Here is a 17,773-nt window from a genome sequence, read left to right on the forward strand (position 1 = left end):
CTTCTGCATTGCTGGTGGATTCTCTACTGCTGAGTCACCAGGAACAAGTACATATACATCATGCCACATGAGCATGCATAGTAGGAAAAGGCAAGAAAAGGTGCTAGAAATGGATGAGGTAGAGTGAGTGAGAGGCAGGAGACATAGACTGTGGTCCAGCTGTGGCCACAGTCCAGGTGAGAGGGGATTGCTTGATGTGACACCAGACAGCTTTCTTCTAAGACCCTGACTTGGGTACCAAAGAGAGAAGGAGGCTCCTTCCTGCCCACACTGGGCCCAGAAGGAACCTGCAGCTGTTGTGCCTCAGTGACTTTGTCTAGACTTTGACCCTAGTCTCTGCCCTCCATGCTTCCTTTCTTGGATGCCTCTCAGCCAGGCAGGGCACTCCTGGAAGACAGTGTCTGTGTCTCATCTGACATTATGAACAGTAAATAGCAATATAATCATGGTGCACACACACACAGCAGTTACTCTGAGCAGCCATGCTTCTAAGCACTCAGTATATATTAATTCTGTGATCATGATCCTACACAATAGGGGCTGTTATTATTCCTATCCTACACAGAAGAGAACTGAGGCACAAAGGTTAAGAACTAAAGTTGGCCAACATTTCTAGGGCATTTCGTCTGGGCCAGACATAATTCTAAGCCCTTCACCTGTATTAAATCATTGAGTCCTCACTGCAACCTCATGATACAGGAAAAACAATAGATCATATTGTACAGATGTGGAAACCAAGACAGAGAGGGGTAAGTAACTCAGGAAAAGTTAAATAGAAAGCTAGGAAGAGGCTCAATTTCAACCTAGCACTCTGGTTCCAAGGTCTGGGTTCTTAGCAGTCATGCTAGATGCAAAGTAGGGGGATCGCAAATGATTCTTGAATTCATCAGTGAAAGATGCTGGCAGCCACAGACAGGTGAGCACCCCCGTCCTGATCAGAGCCCCTCTCTGGCTGGTCGTCACCTGGCCCTCTGCTCTGGTGATGCTGAGGGACCAAGGAACTTTCAGTTTCCTTTCTCCAAAAGTCATACTGATAGGAATGTCTACTTGGGCCAGCGGGCTCCTCCCCGTTCCTCAGGGATGACAGCTTCTTTCTGGGTGGTGGGGGGAATTTGCAGACTCAGGTGGGAGGGTGGACTTACCTGGTACCCACAGATGTGCTGCATCAGGCGGTCACACATGACATTGCTGGTCAGAACCAAGTGCAGGACTTTCACAGCCGCGTACATGCTGTGGTCATCCGTTGCTAAGGAAATGAGGCCCAGGAGGATGGCAGGCCCGCCAATGAAGTCCAGGCTGCTGGCAGCAGGGCTGGAGTGGAACACCCTTACCCCTGTGTGGGACAAAGACTTTCCTGAGTACACCACAGCTTCATTGCAGTGGACATTCCTCTGGCAGCATGCAAAAGCTATCAGGGACATCATCCACTTACAGCATGGGGCCTGTGCACAGGACAAGCTGGGAGGAAGAGTAGGGGCTTTAAAAGTTTTAGGTCACTGAGAGATCCTGTGCTGAGTCCTTTCTGAGTCATAGAAGGCTGAAACAGCCCAGGGGATTTCAGACCTCCACCCTCTGTCTTAGTCCAGAGTGCCAGATGAGCCAGCCATCCTCTGAGCTGGCTGCTCTGACAACCTCTGGCTCTTGTCTGGGCTCTAGATCCTGCACATTGGCCCCTGGCACCAGCTCTCTGGTTTGCTCTTGCCTGATCACAAGGCACAGTCACCAGTTCTTTTTTTCACCCAAACCACCACCACAATTGCCTCTGCTCAGAGGCCCCACTATACTCACTAGAAAGGCTCCGTTGTGCATAGATGCCAGCTTGGTTAGTAGCAAGCTCACTACCAGTTGTCAGATACAGCAAAGTGATTTGATCTGTGCAGGGAAGCTGACTCTCTGGTGGGGTTAACTCTCAACTCTTACTCTCACCGTCTGAGCTTCTCAGCTCACTCAGTCTTGCCTACCACCCCAGAATTCCAGGCTGCACAAGTGATGCCAGCCACATGCTCTTCTTCCCAAACAGCAGTAAAAGTTCATACCTAATTGGCCCACAGCAACAGCTCCAATGGTTCGAAGAGAACCCGAGAGGTGACCAGCACAATTTCTTAGCAAGAACACAGGCATGGCACTGTCACGGGATGAAATGTTCATCTAGAGAAATTGGCAACAGTTAGTCCTAAGCAACTTTCCTGCAGAGGAGGAGGTCTTGTTCAGGAGCTCCTGGAGGGCAGGCATCCCGAGGCCTGGCACTCCGTTAGTGTAAGCCATTGGATAAATAATAACTGAACCAACATCAGAGGGACTGAAACCAAAATTCAGGTTCTGTCCTGCCTCCCAGTCTATGGCTTAATCAGAATGGAGAACCTTTCATTATACAATTGTGCCACCAATGTCCCACATGGTCACTAATTAAACAAATGCTCACAGCGAGGAGCTGATGAGAGTAGGAAGGCCCTGAGGACACTTAGAGGCATAACAGTGTTGAGAAGGCCAGGCCTGCCTTCTTTCCTGTCTAGGGTCATCCAGCTCTTCAAGTCCTGGCATCACTGGTCTCCAAGGGCCAGAAGACGGGACCCTGGCCTCTTCTAGCAGAAAACTCTGTGCTGGTAAGGCATAGTTTTAGTGCTCAACAGGACTTAACCCATGATCCCGCCTCCTCAGGAAAGGGAGGGGACCCTCTGTCTGTGAGGGTGGCAAGAATAGAGACAAATGAGCCCAAATTCATCAACAGTAAAAGAGCTCTTTATGCAGGGGATTAGGAAATAGGAAATCTAGTGGCCTCTTTACCTAACTAACTTGTCTGCTTGTTGCTTTGCAAATTTATGCTTAAACACAATGACTCAAAGACAACCTTAGGGGTTAGTAGCACCCAGGAAAAAGAAGTTTAATAGTGTTCCCAGTGTCACAAATGTTGTTTAGATATTCCATTTGTTCTTGCTATACTGAAGAGAATGAAGAGTACCTACTTTCTTCTCTGAAAGAAGAGATTTGGTCTTCAGGAGTGTGAATGGGCAGGAGTCATAGAATATTTTCACAAATGAAGTGTGTCTGTCAACACACACACCTAAATGTGAATTAGTGTTCATTTAATCCCTGAAAGCTGCAGCAAGCCATAAGATCTTTATTCCAAAAAGGAGCAGCAAGTAACATTAGAAGGTGTACCTCTTTGGCAATCAGACGGCTGTCCACCTCATTGTATGTGCTTCTGATGTCTGCAACACTGGTGACGGAGGAGCTGGCTATGTGAAGGCCAAAGGAAACCTTTTCCTCTGCAACCAGGGGTGTCACTTCCACACCAGGATCCGCTCCTATGACAACACATCTTCAGTTATTTCTACTCTCACTTTACTGAGTAGGAAATTAACCCTCAGAAGAGTGAGCATCTACTGCTACATGGCAAAGTCATCACTGAGCAATGTTTGTAGCTATTATATGTTATTACATTTTATGTCATTTAACATATGTCTCATTTCTGACACATAGAAAACTGTAGAGAAATCTCCAATATTAACCCTACTACAAAATAGAAGCAGTCCAGGTATGAAATTACTAATACTAAGTCTTGAGACATCTATTGTGAATGTAACCTCACCCCCAAAACCAAAGTGCTGGGCTGAAAGTCCTATGGTTTTCAGTGAGCTGCATGTTCGTGGTAAACACCTCCCTTGGTTTTAGCACACAGGTGCTCACTCAGGGAGAGTGAGCTCACTCAAGGAGAGCTAGATATGCTACTTGAGAAGCATGGTGTAAACAAAGAGTTGATGACACTTTGGCTCCAGACCTGGCCTCCTCACATTGTCCTTGCCAGTGCTCGTTGCTAGAGGAAATGAAGTTCAAAGAACACGTGAAGCCTAAAGACAGAAATGCTCCACAGTGCTCAGTCACCCTTCACCACGCAGGAAAGCATCAGTACATAGATTCATTTATCATTCTTCCCAGATGAGAGTTGACCCCCTCGACTTGGCAGAGCACAGACAGCAATACTCCCTGTTGAACAGCCAACAATCAATAATGAAAATGTGGATGTTTTGTCTGCCTGTTTAATAATTGAAGACAACAGTATACTTTAGTTAAAAAGCTTCTTCATTAAAAGGAATGTAACTTATTTATCTCATTTTCTTCCGTCTTTCTTTGCTGATGATATTACCTACCCACTTTTCTCTATTACGTACTCTGGAATTGAAACCTACAGGAGATTGTCATTTCCTTTTCTGCGACATTTTCTATTGGCTTGTAAATATATAATAATCCAGCTACAGAGGACTTCCCTAATGACTGGCCTGTGATGAGTTTTTTTCCTTATAAATAAGCTATAAATAACTGGATGTCTTTTTAAAAATTAGAATCAGCAAGGTCATTATAAATCAAAACACCCCATACCTTGGACATGTACAGCCTGGAAGTTACCACAGTATCTTGGGCCAAGTTTGTTAATAACTTCCAGGGTTTCCATTGAGATGGCTTCTTCAAAGAAGTAGGTGGGGCCCAGACGCCATATTAGTAATGACTTTTGTTTCCAAACTCGAGGGGTAGCAATATATCCATAAACATCCACAAATGAGGATGGATCCATTGAAAGGAATGGTCCTGGTAAGGCCTGAATGTACAACATCTGTTAAAACAAAAAGGTGGGAGAAAGGGGTAGATGGGACTATTTAATCTCAGAATTAATCAAATAAATACATAAAACAAAAAATGATGTACCTTATTCATCTCTCAAAGTAAAAATTTTAGTCAGAAACTTTACAAAGATAACTCTCAAAGCTGAGAAACACTGCATAAAACAGTTTATAAAAAAAACTCTGTGTGTATGAGCTCTCAGTTGTGTCCAACTCTTATGACCCCCAAGGACTGTAGCCTGCCAAGCTCCTCTGTCCATGGGATTTCCCAGGCAAGAATAGTGGAGTGGGTTGCTATTTCTTCCTCCAGGGGATCTTCCCAACCCAAGGATGGAACCTGAGTCTCTTGAGTCTCCTGCAATAGCAGACAGATTCTTTACCACCAGCACCACCTGGGAAGCCATGTGGGAGTAAAAAACTGACATTGTGCCTTTGGAAATAAATGTGATAAAAAAATATGAAGTGTCACTAAAAGGTTCATCTTTTTCTCCAGTCATTTCACAAAGAACTTTAAAGTCCAATGTTGGCACATTAATTAAGCTTTACATACTAAATATAGCTACAGACTAGAAAGGAAGAAAGAAAACTGTCTCTATTTGCAAATGGCATGTCCATGTAGAAATTTCTAAGGAATCCACACAAAAAAAACTAATAAATGAATTCATCAAAGTCACAGGATATATGATCAACACGTAAAAATAAATTGCATTCTATAGACTAACAAAGAACATGCAGAAACTACAATTGTTCACAAGAAAAATAAATGCTTTTTTGTTCTGCAAAATCCCATGTGAAAGAGGATGAAAGAAAGCTATAGATTAGGAGAAATTATTTACAAAATTACATATCCAACAAAGGACCATTATCTAAAATATTTAGATAAAACTCTTAAAACTTAATAGTAAAACAGTAAACAATCCAATTAGAAATGAGTGAAACATATACACAGACATCACTAAAGAGGATATACAAGTTGCAAATAAGGTTCTAACATTTGAGAACAGCTGTTTCATCTCCAACCTAAGTCCATCTTTTTTCTTGCTCAACAGACACCTGCATCTAAACACAGACCTTATATTTATCCATTTAAATTTCACTTGCTGATCCTGACCCAACTGGTTGAAATCATCTTGGAAAGTCATCTCTGTCAGTCTTGGCCCTTGGCCATTCTCCATGCCATATTTTGCATATTTTGACATATCCCCATGGCATCTCATCCCTTTTAACCTCCATGCTGACTCACTCTGGTTTAGCAGGCCCCTGAGGTTGGATGTTCATCTATGTGCCAATTCACTGTACAACAGATCAGCCTTGTAACTATAAACTCAATACGATTCATCAAGTGTATATAGCATGCTATATGCCAGTCCCTGTGCTAGGTGAAAGCAAGTTCCAGATATCAATAGGACAAGGCTCTTAGCCTCACAATACATGTTCTACTTCAGAGAATACAATCTATTCTATGAATCAAGACTGGATACCAATATACTCTGTGAAAGAGGACCAAAACTAGCCCACTCTGTAATTATGCCTAAAGAGATTAAAAAAAAAAAAAAAAAGACCTTGGGTGACCACAAATGTAACCACACTTTTCATCCTGGCTAACGTGAGTGACCACTGCTCTTTCTCCAGTGACAGTTTAAGCCCTTTCCCTTTCTTTCTGCTTCCTGATTAAAAGTTCTGAACATACATAGACACCAAATTTTCTCTCTGACAGCACCCCATTCAGAACTGACTGACCTCCACTTTTTTGAACCCTCCCCAAAATCACCTAAAGTGAGCCCAAATCCTGTTAGTTCCTCCTAACGCCTTATTACTCCATGCTAAGGAGGGTAAGAAGGCTCTTGCTACAGCAAGCTTCATAAATGTACCTCTTGTTTTGTACTATATGCATGCTCCTAGAGGTATTTGACTGGTGGGCATGGATAGTTCCTAACATCTAAAACAATACCTAACATATATATTAGGTGTTCAATAAATATTTAATGTGGGAAGGAATGAAGGAAGAAAGGAAGGTGCAAGTAAGAAGAATTGTTAACAATTGAAGACAAAAGTTAACTTTACATTTTGAAGGACTTTTCTTTTAATACTCTTGATGAATCCTTCCGGTTACCTCTGTGACTAGGAGGCATGGCCATGGGGCAAGCACAGCTTGGGGTAAACATCTCACCTTAGCCGAGCTGATGACCTGTCCATCCAGATAGGTGAACACCGTACAATTCCTTTTCATTTCCTTGGTGACAACCACAGCCAGGTGGTGCCACTGACCACAAGCCAGCAGCTGGCCACACCTGACCCGAAGCTGGCGTCCCGCAGAGGGCTCAGGGTCATCCTCGGGTTCCATGACATCTGGAAGAGAACGGAAGCACAGACCTCACCTGCAGTGTCAGGAGCCAGCACCAGGGGCCCTAGAGCCAGTGGAGCCAGCGCCGAGCCTCCCATAGAAAACTAACAGCAGCAGGAGGTTTCATTGCTTTGTGCCAGACACTGGGGTATGTGCTATCATGATTCCCATGTCACAGAGAGGTTGGGTAACTTGCCTAAGGTTGCATAGTTGGAGTTCAAACCCAGGAGTCAGGCTGGGTCTACCCATCACTAGACTGCCTCTATAGGGACACACATGGGTTGGCAAAGTCCCAGAAGGGAAGGAGCTTAGGTGGCTGGGCTGTGTGTGAAGGACACCAAGCCAAATCCTGGGCCTTCCAAAGTCGATGTCTCACTATGAAACAGGGCACAAAAAACAGGCATGGCCATAACACCCTGGGCTTGGCCATCACAGTACACTTTGGGCCACTGCAGGCAGGTGAGCTTGGAGATCCAGGTTGAGCTCTAGGCGGCAGAATCAGAATCAGCCACCTACCTATACAGCTGAGGGCAGGCAGGCAACCCAGGCTCTTGGGCCAAGAGCTGCTGACTCAGTCCCACATCCCCCAGGTGTGGGCGAAATCTTACCCAGGGGCTGAAACTCTTTCTCTTCTGTAGACACAACCAAGGAGAAGTCTTCCGGGCAGAGGCTGACAGAGAAGCAGATGAAGGGCTGCTCGGTCCTGGCCAGGTGGCGCACCAGGGTCAGGAAGCGCAGTGGATGGCCCTCCGTGGCTGCGCTGTGCCTGCCGATCAGGAACCAGCAGGAGAAGGTCAGGCCCCCAGGCGGAGGGAAGGACCTGGCAGCACCTGGGGTCAGAACACAAGCACGCCCTGAGGCTTCGTCCTGCTGTGCAAGCCTGTCTAGACTCACTGCGGCTCTGATTCGGCCCAGGGGTGGCCCTGCTCTGTGCCATTACTGGGCCCTGACTGACCCACACCCACTTCACAGTGACCCATGCAGCACGACACTCTTGTCTCCTTCCTTAATCACACTCACAAGAATACGTCATATTCCCTCCAGGACTTGAGCCTAGATCTTCAGAGCCTCTCTCCAATTCTGACCCACCTATTATGCTGCGTTGCTAACGGAGTGGAGAGAGAGCACACCCCTGAGATCCATCACCACGTGGCCCACAGGTCAGCTGGTCTAAAGCCGGCCTGTGTGCTATGTGGGGCAGAGGAAGCCAGACTAGCTAAGCTAAACCTTGCCTGGGGAGCGCTCACTCTAGGGATACCCAGGCTGGCAATACAGGTGGGGTCCACTGTCCTCACTGAATGGGCAGAATCAGGCTTGGAACTCTGCGCTGATGAGCTGTAAATGCCACGGCTCCTCAACACCCACCCTCCCACAGAAACCCAGACCCTGGCTCTCCTAACAGGGGGTGCCTGGTCTTCAGCTGAGGGCGGCACTGTACAAAGCATGCCAAGGCCCAGCTGATCCCCACAGGAGTCAAGGACAGGCTTGTTCCTCAGTGGCCATTGGCACAGAGCTCACATTCCTCTCTAGAGTCATCAGGTGGGGTGAGGTGTTCATGTTGGCCTCTGTCAGTCATTGACAAAGGGCATCAAAACCAAGGCTCAGCTTCCAAGTCAGCCGTCTGAGCCCGTCAGTGCTCACTGAGCCCCAATATGTGCAGAGCTTTGGGCTGGGCCCTTGGGATACACAGTGAACAGGAAACCCCTGGCTCAAGACAGAAACAACCAAAGGGAAGGATGCGTTCTCTACAGACACGTGGGACCAAGAGGAAGACTCATGCTTTCTGGAAATGCCAAAAGGAAATCTGAAATCGAGACTCCCCCAGGACTTACTCCCAGGTCAGGGGCAGGGGGCCTCAGCAAGCTAAACCCCCACGGAAACACATACCTGTCCCAATCCCTCCGGAGATCGAGTACTCGGTACTGGCTCCCATCACCGTAGCCAGGGTCGGAACAAACAAACAGCTGGAATAGGAAAGTGTCTCAGATCACTGAACTGTAAGCCAGCCTCTGACGTGATGTCTGCCCCTCTGTCTGTCTTCAGGGGCCTCACTCCCTCCTAGATCATGGGGCCCCCAGGACACAAAGTGACTGATGCTGGCACCATGGCCCTAAGAAAGGAACCTGGTCTGGAGGCTGGAGGGGAGGGCAGCCTAGAATGCAGACAATCAGAAGGAGACAGTCCTGGCCTTAGATGGCTGGGGATGCTGCCCCTGAAGATGGGGTGTCTGTGACCCAGACATTTTTCACAGCTCACTGTAAGAGCTGATAGAAACTACAATTTGTAATCAACATTATAATTCACCCAAGGCACTGGGAAATTAATGAAAGCCTGTCATACCCGTAACCTTCCACGGACATGTCGAATTCCACAAAGGATGGAGCCAGGGCCGCCCTCTGAGGCTGCAGGTTGCGGGGGGAGGTCATGGAGATGAGGCTCAGGGCCGTCTGAAGGGTGATGGTCGAGCTCTGGGATGGCCCCATGGGCCTGAGGGCCTGTGTGCTTGCTAAGTGAGGGCTGGCATCCTTGGGGGCCACTGCAGAACCCTCAGCAGGCACTGGCGTCACTGCCTGTGATCCTAGGGTCGCAACCAAGAGAAGAGCTGGGTCTTTGCTCAAAGCATTTCCACTCCTCTTCTGTCAACAGCCCCCACCCTTTTGCCACAGCCCCCAAGGAGGGCTCTGCAGAGCACCATGTATTCCCAAACCCCCAGGGTGGCCTCCTGGGCCCTCCCACTCACCCTCTTGCCTGGGACCTCTGCTGATGCTGATAACACTGAATCAATGGTGACAACCTGCTCCTCCTGGAAACTTCTCCCTTTAATTCTATCATTGCCGCCACTCCTTTCTACTACACGTTTTCTGTGGCTGTCATTGGCTTGCCCCATTAGCTGTCCTTCACTGGGGCTTTGTCCTGGCTCTCTGACCTCCAACTCTTTCACAACAGCCTGTCTCCTCAAAGGGTCTGTTTCCCACCTCCAGCGGCTGGCCCACTCCTGACTCTCCATCCTTGCTTTTCAACTGGGCCTCCGAGCCTTAACATCCTATGTGATCTTATACTCAGCATGTCCATGGCTTTCTTTTCTCCAAGCTGGTTCCCTGGACCAGCATCTTGCCAGGTACCAGGCCAATGCTTTGTCCTCCAGACCCCCTAACTCCTTGCTGAACTGTGAGCTGTGTGAAGCTGACCCTGTTCTTCTGTCCAGGGGCAGTGCTAAGTACCCCTGCATATGCTGTGACATGAAGGTTGCTATGCTCCAGGCATAGAAAGGGGCCAAGTCCATGCTCACCATCACCATCTTATATGGGGCTAAGAGTCTTCCTCCTTCCAGATCTGGTCTTTATCTGGGGACCACGGATCTGATCTTTCTGCTCGTCCTCATTTGCTTCATCGAGCAGCAGGCAAAACCATTTTTAAATCTCTCTGCTTCCCATATTCCGTAAAGGATTCCTTACAGGAAATGCATGTTCTCTTTTAAATCCCATTATCCGGCCCCTATTCTCTCCTCTGTCCTCACCTGGGCATCCAGAGTCCCCTCCATGCACATGAGACGAACTGAGTTTTTTCATTGCAGCCGATGGAGGTGAAGCAATTCCAAGGCCTAGAAACTGTCTGCATATCATAACAAACAAGAGAACCAAATGATGACATTTTCAGCCAAAAGTTTCCTCCAGTTCCATCTGAACACTTGTCCTAGATCCTAGAGCCCGCTGGTTCCCCCACCATGCCTTCCCCTCTCGGCCTGGAATTCTTTTCCTCAGGCCATACAGAACCAGGGTGTCCCTGGCCGGGCACTCAGACCAGACAGCTGGTGAATTTAGGTGCTTTTGACTTAACCAGTGACCAGCTAGAAGCCCCAAACTGGACATGGAGAGGAAAAGGATTTTGTTGGGAAATAACTTTGCCATACTCTAAGTTTCTAATGGACTTGACTGATCAGCTGAACTAAGCACGGTGGCCTTGTCTGACAGCCCCATGGATAGAGGCGGAAAAGGCTGGCCTGGCCCCTGGGTCCCATACCTGCTGGCTGGAGGGGTTGCCTTTGATCCCCCTGCACTTGGTCCTATATGCCTCCAGGGGTCCAGCAGCTTGTGGCCCTGAGCACCACCCTTCCTACATCTACACCCTCTAGGGCCACAGGTACTTAAGAGACCCTTGACCTCCTTCCTGCCTTTCTTTCCTCTGCTTTTTTTGTCTTCTGTGTCTGATCCTCCCTGTCATTCTCCCCTCGCTACTGGGACTCTCCAGGAAACATGTGGTCTCGTGGAGGGTCTACCAGTGAGAAGGCCCCACAGGATACAGTGGTGCTGCCTCTGGCCCCTCCATGTCACGTGTCCCGTCACTACCCCTTAAGCCGGTCAAGCTCCCTGTGGTCTAGTCTTTCTCTTGGCAGCCAAGATCTCATAACTACCCCACCACCAGGCCCCACCACCCCTTTCAGCAGGGTGTCTTCACATGCCTGGTTCTCTCCTCTCCTGGATTGGTGACCATCTGCACAGGCCATAGATCTCAGCCACCACTGATCCCTTGAAGCCCCCTCTTTACACCCAAACTCCCAGCTGTGGTCCTCGCAGCTCCACAGAGCTCTCACACTGCACTAACATCCCCCCCAACACTTTCTGAATTTTCCACAGGACCCCTGGCTTATTGCTTCACCCCCTAGACCATCAGCTCCATGAGAGGAGCTACGTCCACTCTGCGGGCTGCACATCGCCCAAGGACCCAAGACTCCAACCTGGGCTTGCAGTGACCAATGCTGGGAAGGCAGGAGAGGCACGGGATACTCTTACTGTCCACTGTGAACAAGCTCGGCTACCAGGGGCCAGCAAGATTTAACATGCAACACATGGTACCTTAACACGTCTGGTTCGATGGCTTGGGAAGCAAGCTTTTCAAAAATCCTGATGAGGCCTGAGTGCAAGGGGCTGCTGCTGGTGGTCAGGGCCTTGTGGCAAGAAGTCATGAGGGTCCTGAGCATCCCCGCCTCACACATGACCTGACGGTTCTTCTCCGACTTCACCAGGGACTGGATGTGACTGGCCATGGAGCACTGGATCTCCCTGGAAAGCTTAGAGTAACCAAAGCAAGCAAGTGGTGAGCCCTGCAGGTCAGCATGTTCTGGGGGCCACTTTCATCACCTCCCAGCTAGAGCTTGTGTTGGTGGTAAGGTGAGGAGACTGAGTCCCCCAGAGCCTATTCTCACTGTCCCCAGTCTGTCTTGGCCACTCTCAGAGGTACCCTTTTCACACGAGCTGCCAAATAGGTAGATAGCTTAAAACAGACTGCAATCCAGCAGGCGAGAGCCTGCTTCAGTCTGAGATAGGTGGTGGTTGAGCCATACGACATTTCTGAATTGCTAACATTTAAAATACTGGCGATTCCACACAGAAGTCCAGATATGTGACCTCTCTTAAAAAGTGGAAAGACTTGGTCAGGCCATTTGCCATTGTGAGTCTGTTGAGAAGTAGTTGGAGCTGGGCAGCAGCTGTGCCCTCTAGAGGGTCCCACACCTTACCCCCCAACCACTGGCATCTCTCACTGGACAGTCCCATTTCAGTTTGCACCCCTGGCCCAGAAGGTGGAATCCTGTGGCATCTGTAGCCTGCTCCATATTCTCAGGTCAAACCACACCAGCCTACACAAGCTCCTGAAGTCACAGCTTCTGTGGAGAAGCCTCCCCTCCAACCCACTTCCTTTGTCTGTCTTTCTGGGCTAAGTGCATTCAGACACACACACAGCTGCCCTCTTATCTTCCCCCTGCCAGATTTCAACTCACTTTACCATCTTTATGCCCTTGAAGCCCACAGGATAGAGGCATAGAGTCAGCCTCATCAGCATTTCATCCAAACACATTACATTATTTTCAAAATCTTCCTTTCTTCATAAAAAGATAACCCCTTGGCATTCCCAGCCTCCACTGAAAGGGAATTTCCTTCACAAAATCTCTACAGATTGTCCTCCTTTTCTTTGACTTTGTATGAGATTGTCTGAAATCACCAGGATACCAGTTTGATCTTAAAGGAGGTATCCTGCAGTGGAGGCTATGGGGGCCTCCTCCTGCAGGTGAGGATACCCGTCATAGCTGCCCCTCCGGTGGGCGTCAGCTCCCCTGAGTGGTAGCTGGCCTGCTAGGTAGCCCCATGTGTATCTTCACGTGTGCATACAAGTGTATACATGTACATACACATGCACACATACATAAAAGTGGGCACACACACACACATATATACACCACCCCCAGACGATAGCCAATGGGGCCATGCCCTTCAGCCTCCGTGGCTGAGACCCCTCACACTTGAGACCCCTGCCTGTGGACTCATCCTCACTCAGTTGCTTCTCCTGCATCACCCTGCTTCCCTCACCTCCCTTCTCCTGAGCCTCCCTCCACAAACCTCATACACCGGTACCCTGTCTTGGACTCTACTTTGAGGAACACAACTAAAGGCTGTAGCTTGCTTTGCATACTGCACACCTTTGCCCTAGTCTCTAGTTTCAAGAAAAGGGATCTATGATGAAGTAGGTTATGTCGAGGCTAGTCCACCAATGTAAAGCCAGCAGTCACCATGAGGCACTTACTTTAGGACTCTGAACCCAACAATCAAGATTACCTTACTCTATCATCACCTCCCTGTGCGTGTAGTCATTCAAGGCCACCCTGCCCAGAGATGGTTCAGAGTATGTCTGTGTCACCAAGGGACAGAATTCAATAAGATGGCATTTTTCCTTAGACTGTGAACACAGTTTTGTAGCATATATGTTTCAAGGATTACAATGTATGGTGAAACATATATACACAGTTAATCATCAGTTTCTAGATTTTTTTTAAATGAAGGGGTCGCACAGCTCACCCTTCCACCCTTCCACGCCTTTCAGAAGCATGACACCTACAGCTTTTTCCTCAAACTGATGGCATCTGGTGAAATTCCCATTGTTACAATATCTCCAGTAATGTTTTCAACTTCAAATTTTAGACTACTTTTAGTTTAAATGCAAACTACAGTAGAATGGTTTTTCAAGGGGAGTACTTCCAGGTAGGATTTCATCACTCTGCCAACATCACTGATATCAAGGAGAGATCTCATTACTTGAAGAAGATGGTCCTTGCAATGAAATCTTTATGCCTCGCCCCATCACCTCTCAAATTCAGATGTTGAAACCTACTGCCCAGTGTGATGGCATTTGGAGGAGGGATCTTTGGGAGTATTGCGTATGTGCTCAGTTATGTCCAACTCTTTGAGACCCCGTGGGCTGTAGCCCACCAGGCTCCTCTGTCCATGGGATAACCCATGCAAGAATACTGGAGTGGGTTGCCATTTCTTCCTCCAGGAGATCTTCCTGACCCAGGAATCAAACTCACATCTCCTGTGTCCCCTGCATTGGCAGCTGGATTCTTTGCCACTGCGCCACCTAGGAAGACCTGAGGGTAAAGCCCTCATGAATGGGATTAGTGGTCTTAGGAGAGAGACCCCAGAAAACTCCTTTCTCCCTTGCACACTGTGAGGGTACAGCGAGAAGAGTGCATGAGTGAGGAAATGGGTCCTCACCAAACACTGACTCTGCCAGTACCATGATCCTGGACTTCCCACCCTCCAGAACTGTGAGAAATGAGTTTCTGTTGTCGGTAAGCCCCTGGTCTATGGCATTTTGTTATAGCAGCCTGGATGGATGAAGACAATCCCCTTCTCTGTCACTGTGGCATCTGCACCGCCAGTGTGAACTGCTAGAGGGACACGTAACCCAACAGAGACCAGAAATGGAAGGAAGAAATGCCAGATCTAAGTTATACTAAATGATTCCATGACTTTTACTTTAAGATACTCTTCCATGTGGAAATCTACCCAACCTCCTTGACTCCCTTCCCCAGATCTTCCTTCTGATGTTCTAAGCATCCCTTCCTGCATCCATGGAGCCTGTACCTCTGCTTTCCTTCTCCTCTTCTCAAAACAGAAGAGCTGCTTCCATCCTCTTGCCTAGAACTCTCCCTCTCCAAGAACTTGATTATTTGGTAACTGCAGTCTTTTAATTTGGGGTGAGAGTTGGGGAGACAGTCTGCATGAAGCAAGATGCAAAAATAACAACACAATGTATTATTAATAAGAATTAAAAACAAATGTCTACAATCTCCAATTTTTATTACCAGCACTTCACTTATTGCTTTGGGAACTTTTGGCTTTTTTGTTGTTTTTGCTTTTTTTTTCCCCACCAGAGCAGGAATACTGAAAATCTAAATATGCAAAAAATAAAAAGTTTTCAAAAGGGAAAAACAGAAATGCTGATGTTGTCTAATGATGCCACAAGTTTACTCCAAAATTGCTCAATACCCCATAATGGAGGAGGGAAAATTGATCGTCCTCATTATCGCTGCAGCTCTGTCAATACCAATATTGCCTTGTTTTGAATAAAATGTGCTGGTTTTTTTTCAATGTTGGTTCCAGTAAAATGGGGTTTTAGTGAAAATATGAGCAGTAGCAGGAAACCAGTCTGGTTTCTCCCTCTACAAATGGATTGATTTTCCTAACGCGCATTACTTCCAATGCAGGAAGGGGATGGTGGTTCAATTAGGACTCAGTGGTAAGCGCTTAGGGTCACCAGCGGACTGGACCCGCAAGGCAAATTATCACAGAGAGAGACATGTGGGGCTGCCTGTAGGAGTTTTCTGCTTTCTCCACTTAGCAGCTGAGTCTTCATGTCTGTCCTTGTCCAGGTGTGGATGTTTAGTCTTTATCTGTCCCCCACCCGCCTCTTTCCTGGTCCAGATTGATACAGCAGTTCCAGAGCCCAGTGAGGGCTAGGTCCTGACGGAGTCGGTCCCTCCAAGGAGGTGTGGGCTTTGAATACCTTAGTCCAGAGCGTGTCTTCTGGACATTAATCACACAATCCTGACACATTCTAGAAACCATCAGATGACCAGTGTCTCCTTCCCCTAGACACTTAGAAAGAACTAGGGACTTCTACTGAGTTACTTAAATTTGGATTAGTTGCTTATTCCAATTTGGTTGTAGTGTTCTTTATTTGATAATTTTGGACGAGAAGCGATACACTTTAAGTGACTTCAGCTCTTCAGAGATATCATAGGTAAACAGGACCCACAGATGTGTTTTATTTGACAAGCTATTGTGCTTTTCATCTTGTTTGCTTAGAATTAGTGCTCTCTTTACATGGGCATAAACTTTTCATTTTGCACAGTCCCCACCAGCCTGATAGACTCATTTGTGGTGTCCACAAAGCCTTGTAGGTATGGGAGGCTGTGATCTTGGTTTAGGTGTAAGAGGGTCCAAATTCCAATGAATCGGTAGGATCCATGTCTAAAGGCATGGCTTCATGGATGCCCTTGTATAAATTTGCAACAAAGACCAAGATGCATGTGGGTGCCTGCTCTAAATCTTCTGTTTCTTTTACGAATTACATCCATACGATGGCCAATATTTCCTGATAACAGGAGCCTGGGATCTTATAAAATATTAGTTTCTTTCCAACTTTACTTCCCAACATCCCCTTTGGTCTACCCCATACTCTAGGCCAGTAACATCCTCACCCTTGAATACTTTTTTTGAGTAATGCCCAACGTTGAGACTATCCTTTCTAATCCCATCCCTTTGATGAGGTCCTAATTATTTTTCAAGGGACAATTCACATGTTCTTTCACTTAATAAAACTTTTCTGACTATCCAAACCAGCACTGTGTCCACACTTGAATCATTATAAACATCACACTATGACAAGCTACCTACGTATCTATGTCCTATTTATCAAGAACTGTGAACTGATGCCTGAGACAATGGCTCTTCATCCTTGTTTCCCTAGCACATCTCTCTGTGTCTCAAACACAAGAGCCACCGAGTAAGCACAAGCACAAGGGCATAGGGTGTAGTAGGACACAGCAGGTGCACCAGACCCAGAGGACTGAGAAGGTGGTCAGAAAAGGTGATGAACCAACTGAGTGTTGAAGTACAATGAGGACAAAGCCAGGTCACCAGGGGAAATGATCTCTCCAGGAAAGGAAACAGTAGGTGCAAAGGCCAAGGGGTAAGAGTGAGTCTGGCCTTTCAAGGAAAACCTGGGGATCACAGACAGTTGCCAGCCAGGCTTGATCACCCTCTGCTCCACATCCCTCCCCAACAGTGAGCCTGTGGTCAGCCCTGAGATGCCGCATGAGACCATCACCGGGGAAACCAGCTGATAAACATCCATCTGGGAAGATGCCTGCATAGTCTGAAACCTGAAACATTTGTGAAGAGTTTCCGTGACCTTGGACACACACACCCTCACCCCACAATAGTTAGGTCAGGTAAGCAGAGGAGCCCAACAGGGCTCCATGAGACCCAACATCAGCTTTGTGCCAGAACCCTTCCCCCTGTGGCTGGTACATCCTCAAGGAGCTCAGGAAAGGAGGAATTAACTTACCCTGAAGATCCCTATAGCTTTGGCCAAAGTAATTACTGACACAACTCTTTCAAGATATACTTTTTAAACAGATTTTTTGTTGTTGCTGTTGTTAACAGATTTCCATACATGATTGCCTGGAGAAGATTCCTCGAACAAGACTGCAGAGTACACAGTCTTTTGTAAAGATGAGGGATCCATTTCCAAGAAACCTGGGGCTCCGGCCCTGGCATGTTGCTTTTGAGCTTCCAAACAAAACATTCACCCTTCCTTCATCGTCTTGGCACAGGGCACTCAAATACCTACCCAGAAGTAGGGACTCACATTGATTTGATACTAATGGGAAGCTTGGGCTAGTTACTTACTTTCCCTAAGCCTCAGGTTCCTTAGCTTTAAAATGAGAACATTGAAAATACCTCCCTCATTGTCT

The 17,773-nt window shown here is 47.4% G+C and overlaps 1 protein-coding gene across 1 annotated transcript in view; it reads right to left on the bottom strand.

Moving 5' to 3' along the window:
• The window catches only part of WDFY4 (WDFY family member 4), a 251,632-nt gene that overhangs the window by 157,731 nt on the left and 76,128 nt on the right, over window positions 1-17,773 (bottom strand). The window contains 10 exon segments of the mRNA XM_043476353.1: window positions 1,143-1,333; window positions 2,037-2,148; window positions 3,160-3,305; window positions 4,378-4,609; window positions 6,787-6,965; window positions 7,569-7,790; window positions 8,848-8,924; window positions 9,301-9,538; window positions 10,478-10,572; window positions 11,814-12,028. Coding sequence (XP_043332288.1) covers window positions 1,143-1,333; window positions 2,037-2,148; window positions 3,160-3,305; window positions 4,378-4,609; window positions 6,787-6,965; window positions 7,569-7,790; window positions 8,848-8,924; window positions 9,301-9,538; window positions 10,478-10,572; window positions 11,814-12,028 — 1,707 coding nt within the window.

The sequence above is a fragment of the Cervus canadensis genome, chromosome 8 (genome assembly GCF_019320065.1).
Source record: "Cervus canadensis isolate Bull #8, Minnesota chromosome 8, ASM1932006v1, whole genome shotgun sequence".
Lineage (NCBI taxonomy): Eukaryota > Metazoa > Chordata > Mammalia > Artiodactyla > Cervidae > Cervus > Cervus canadensis.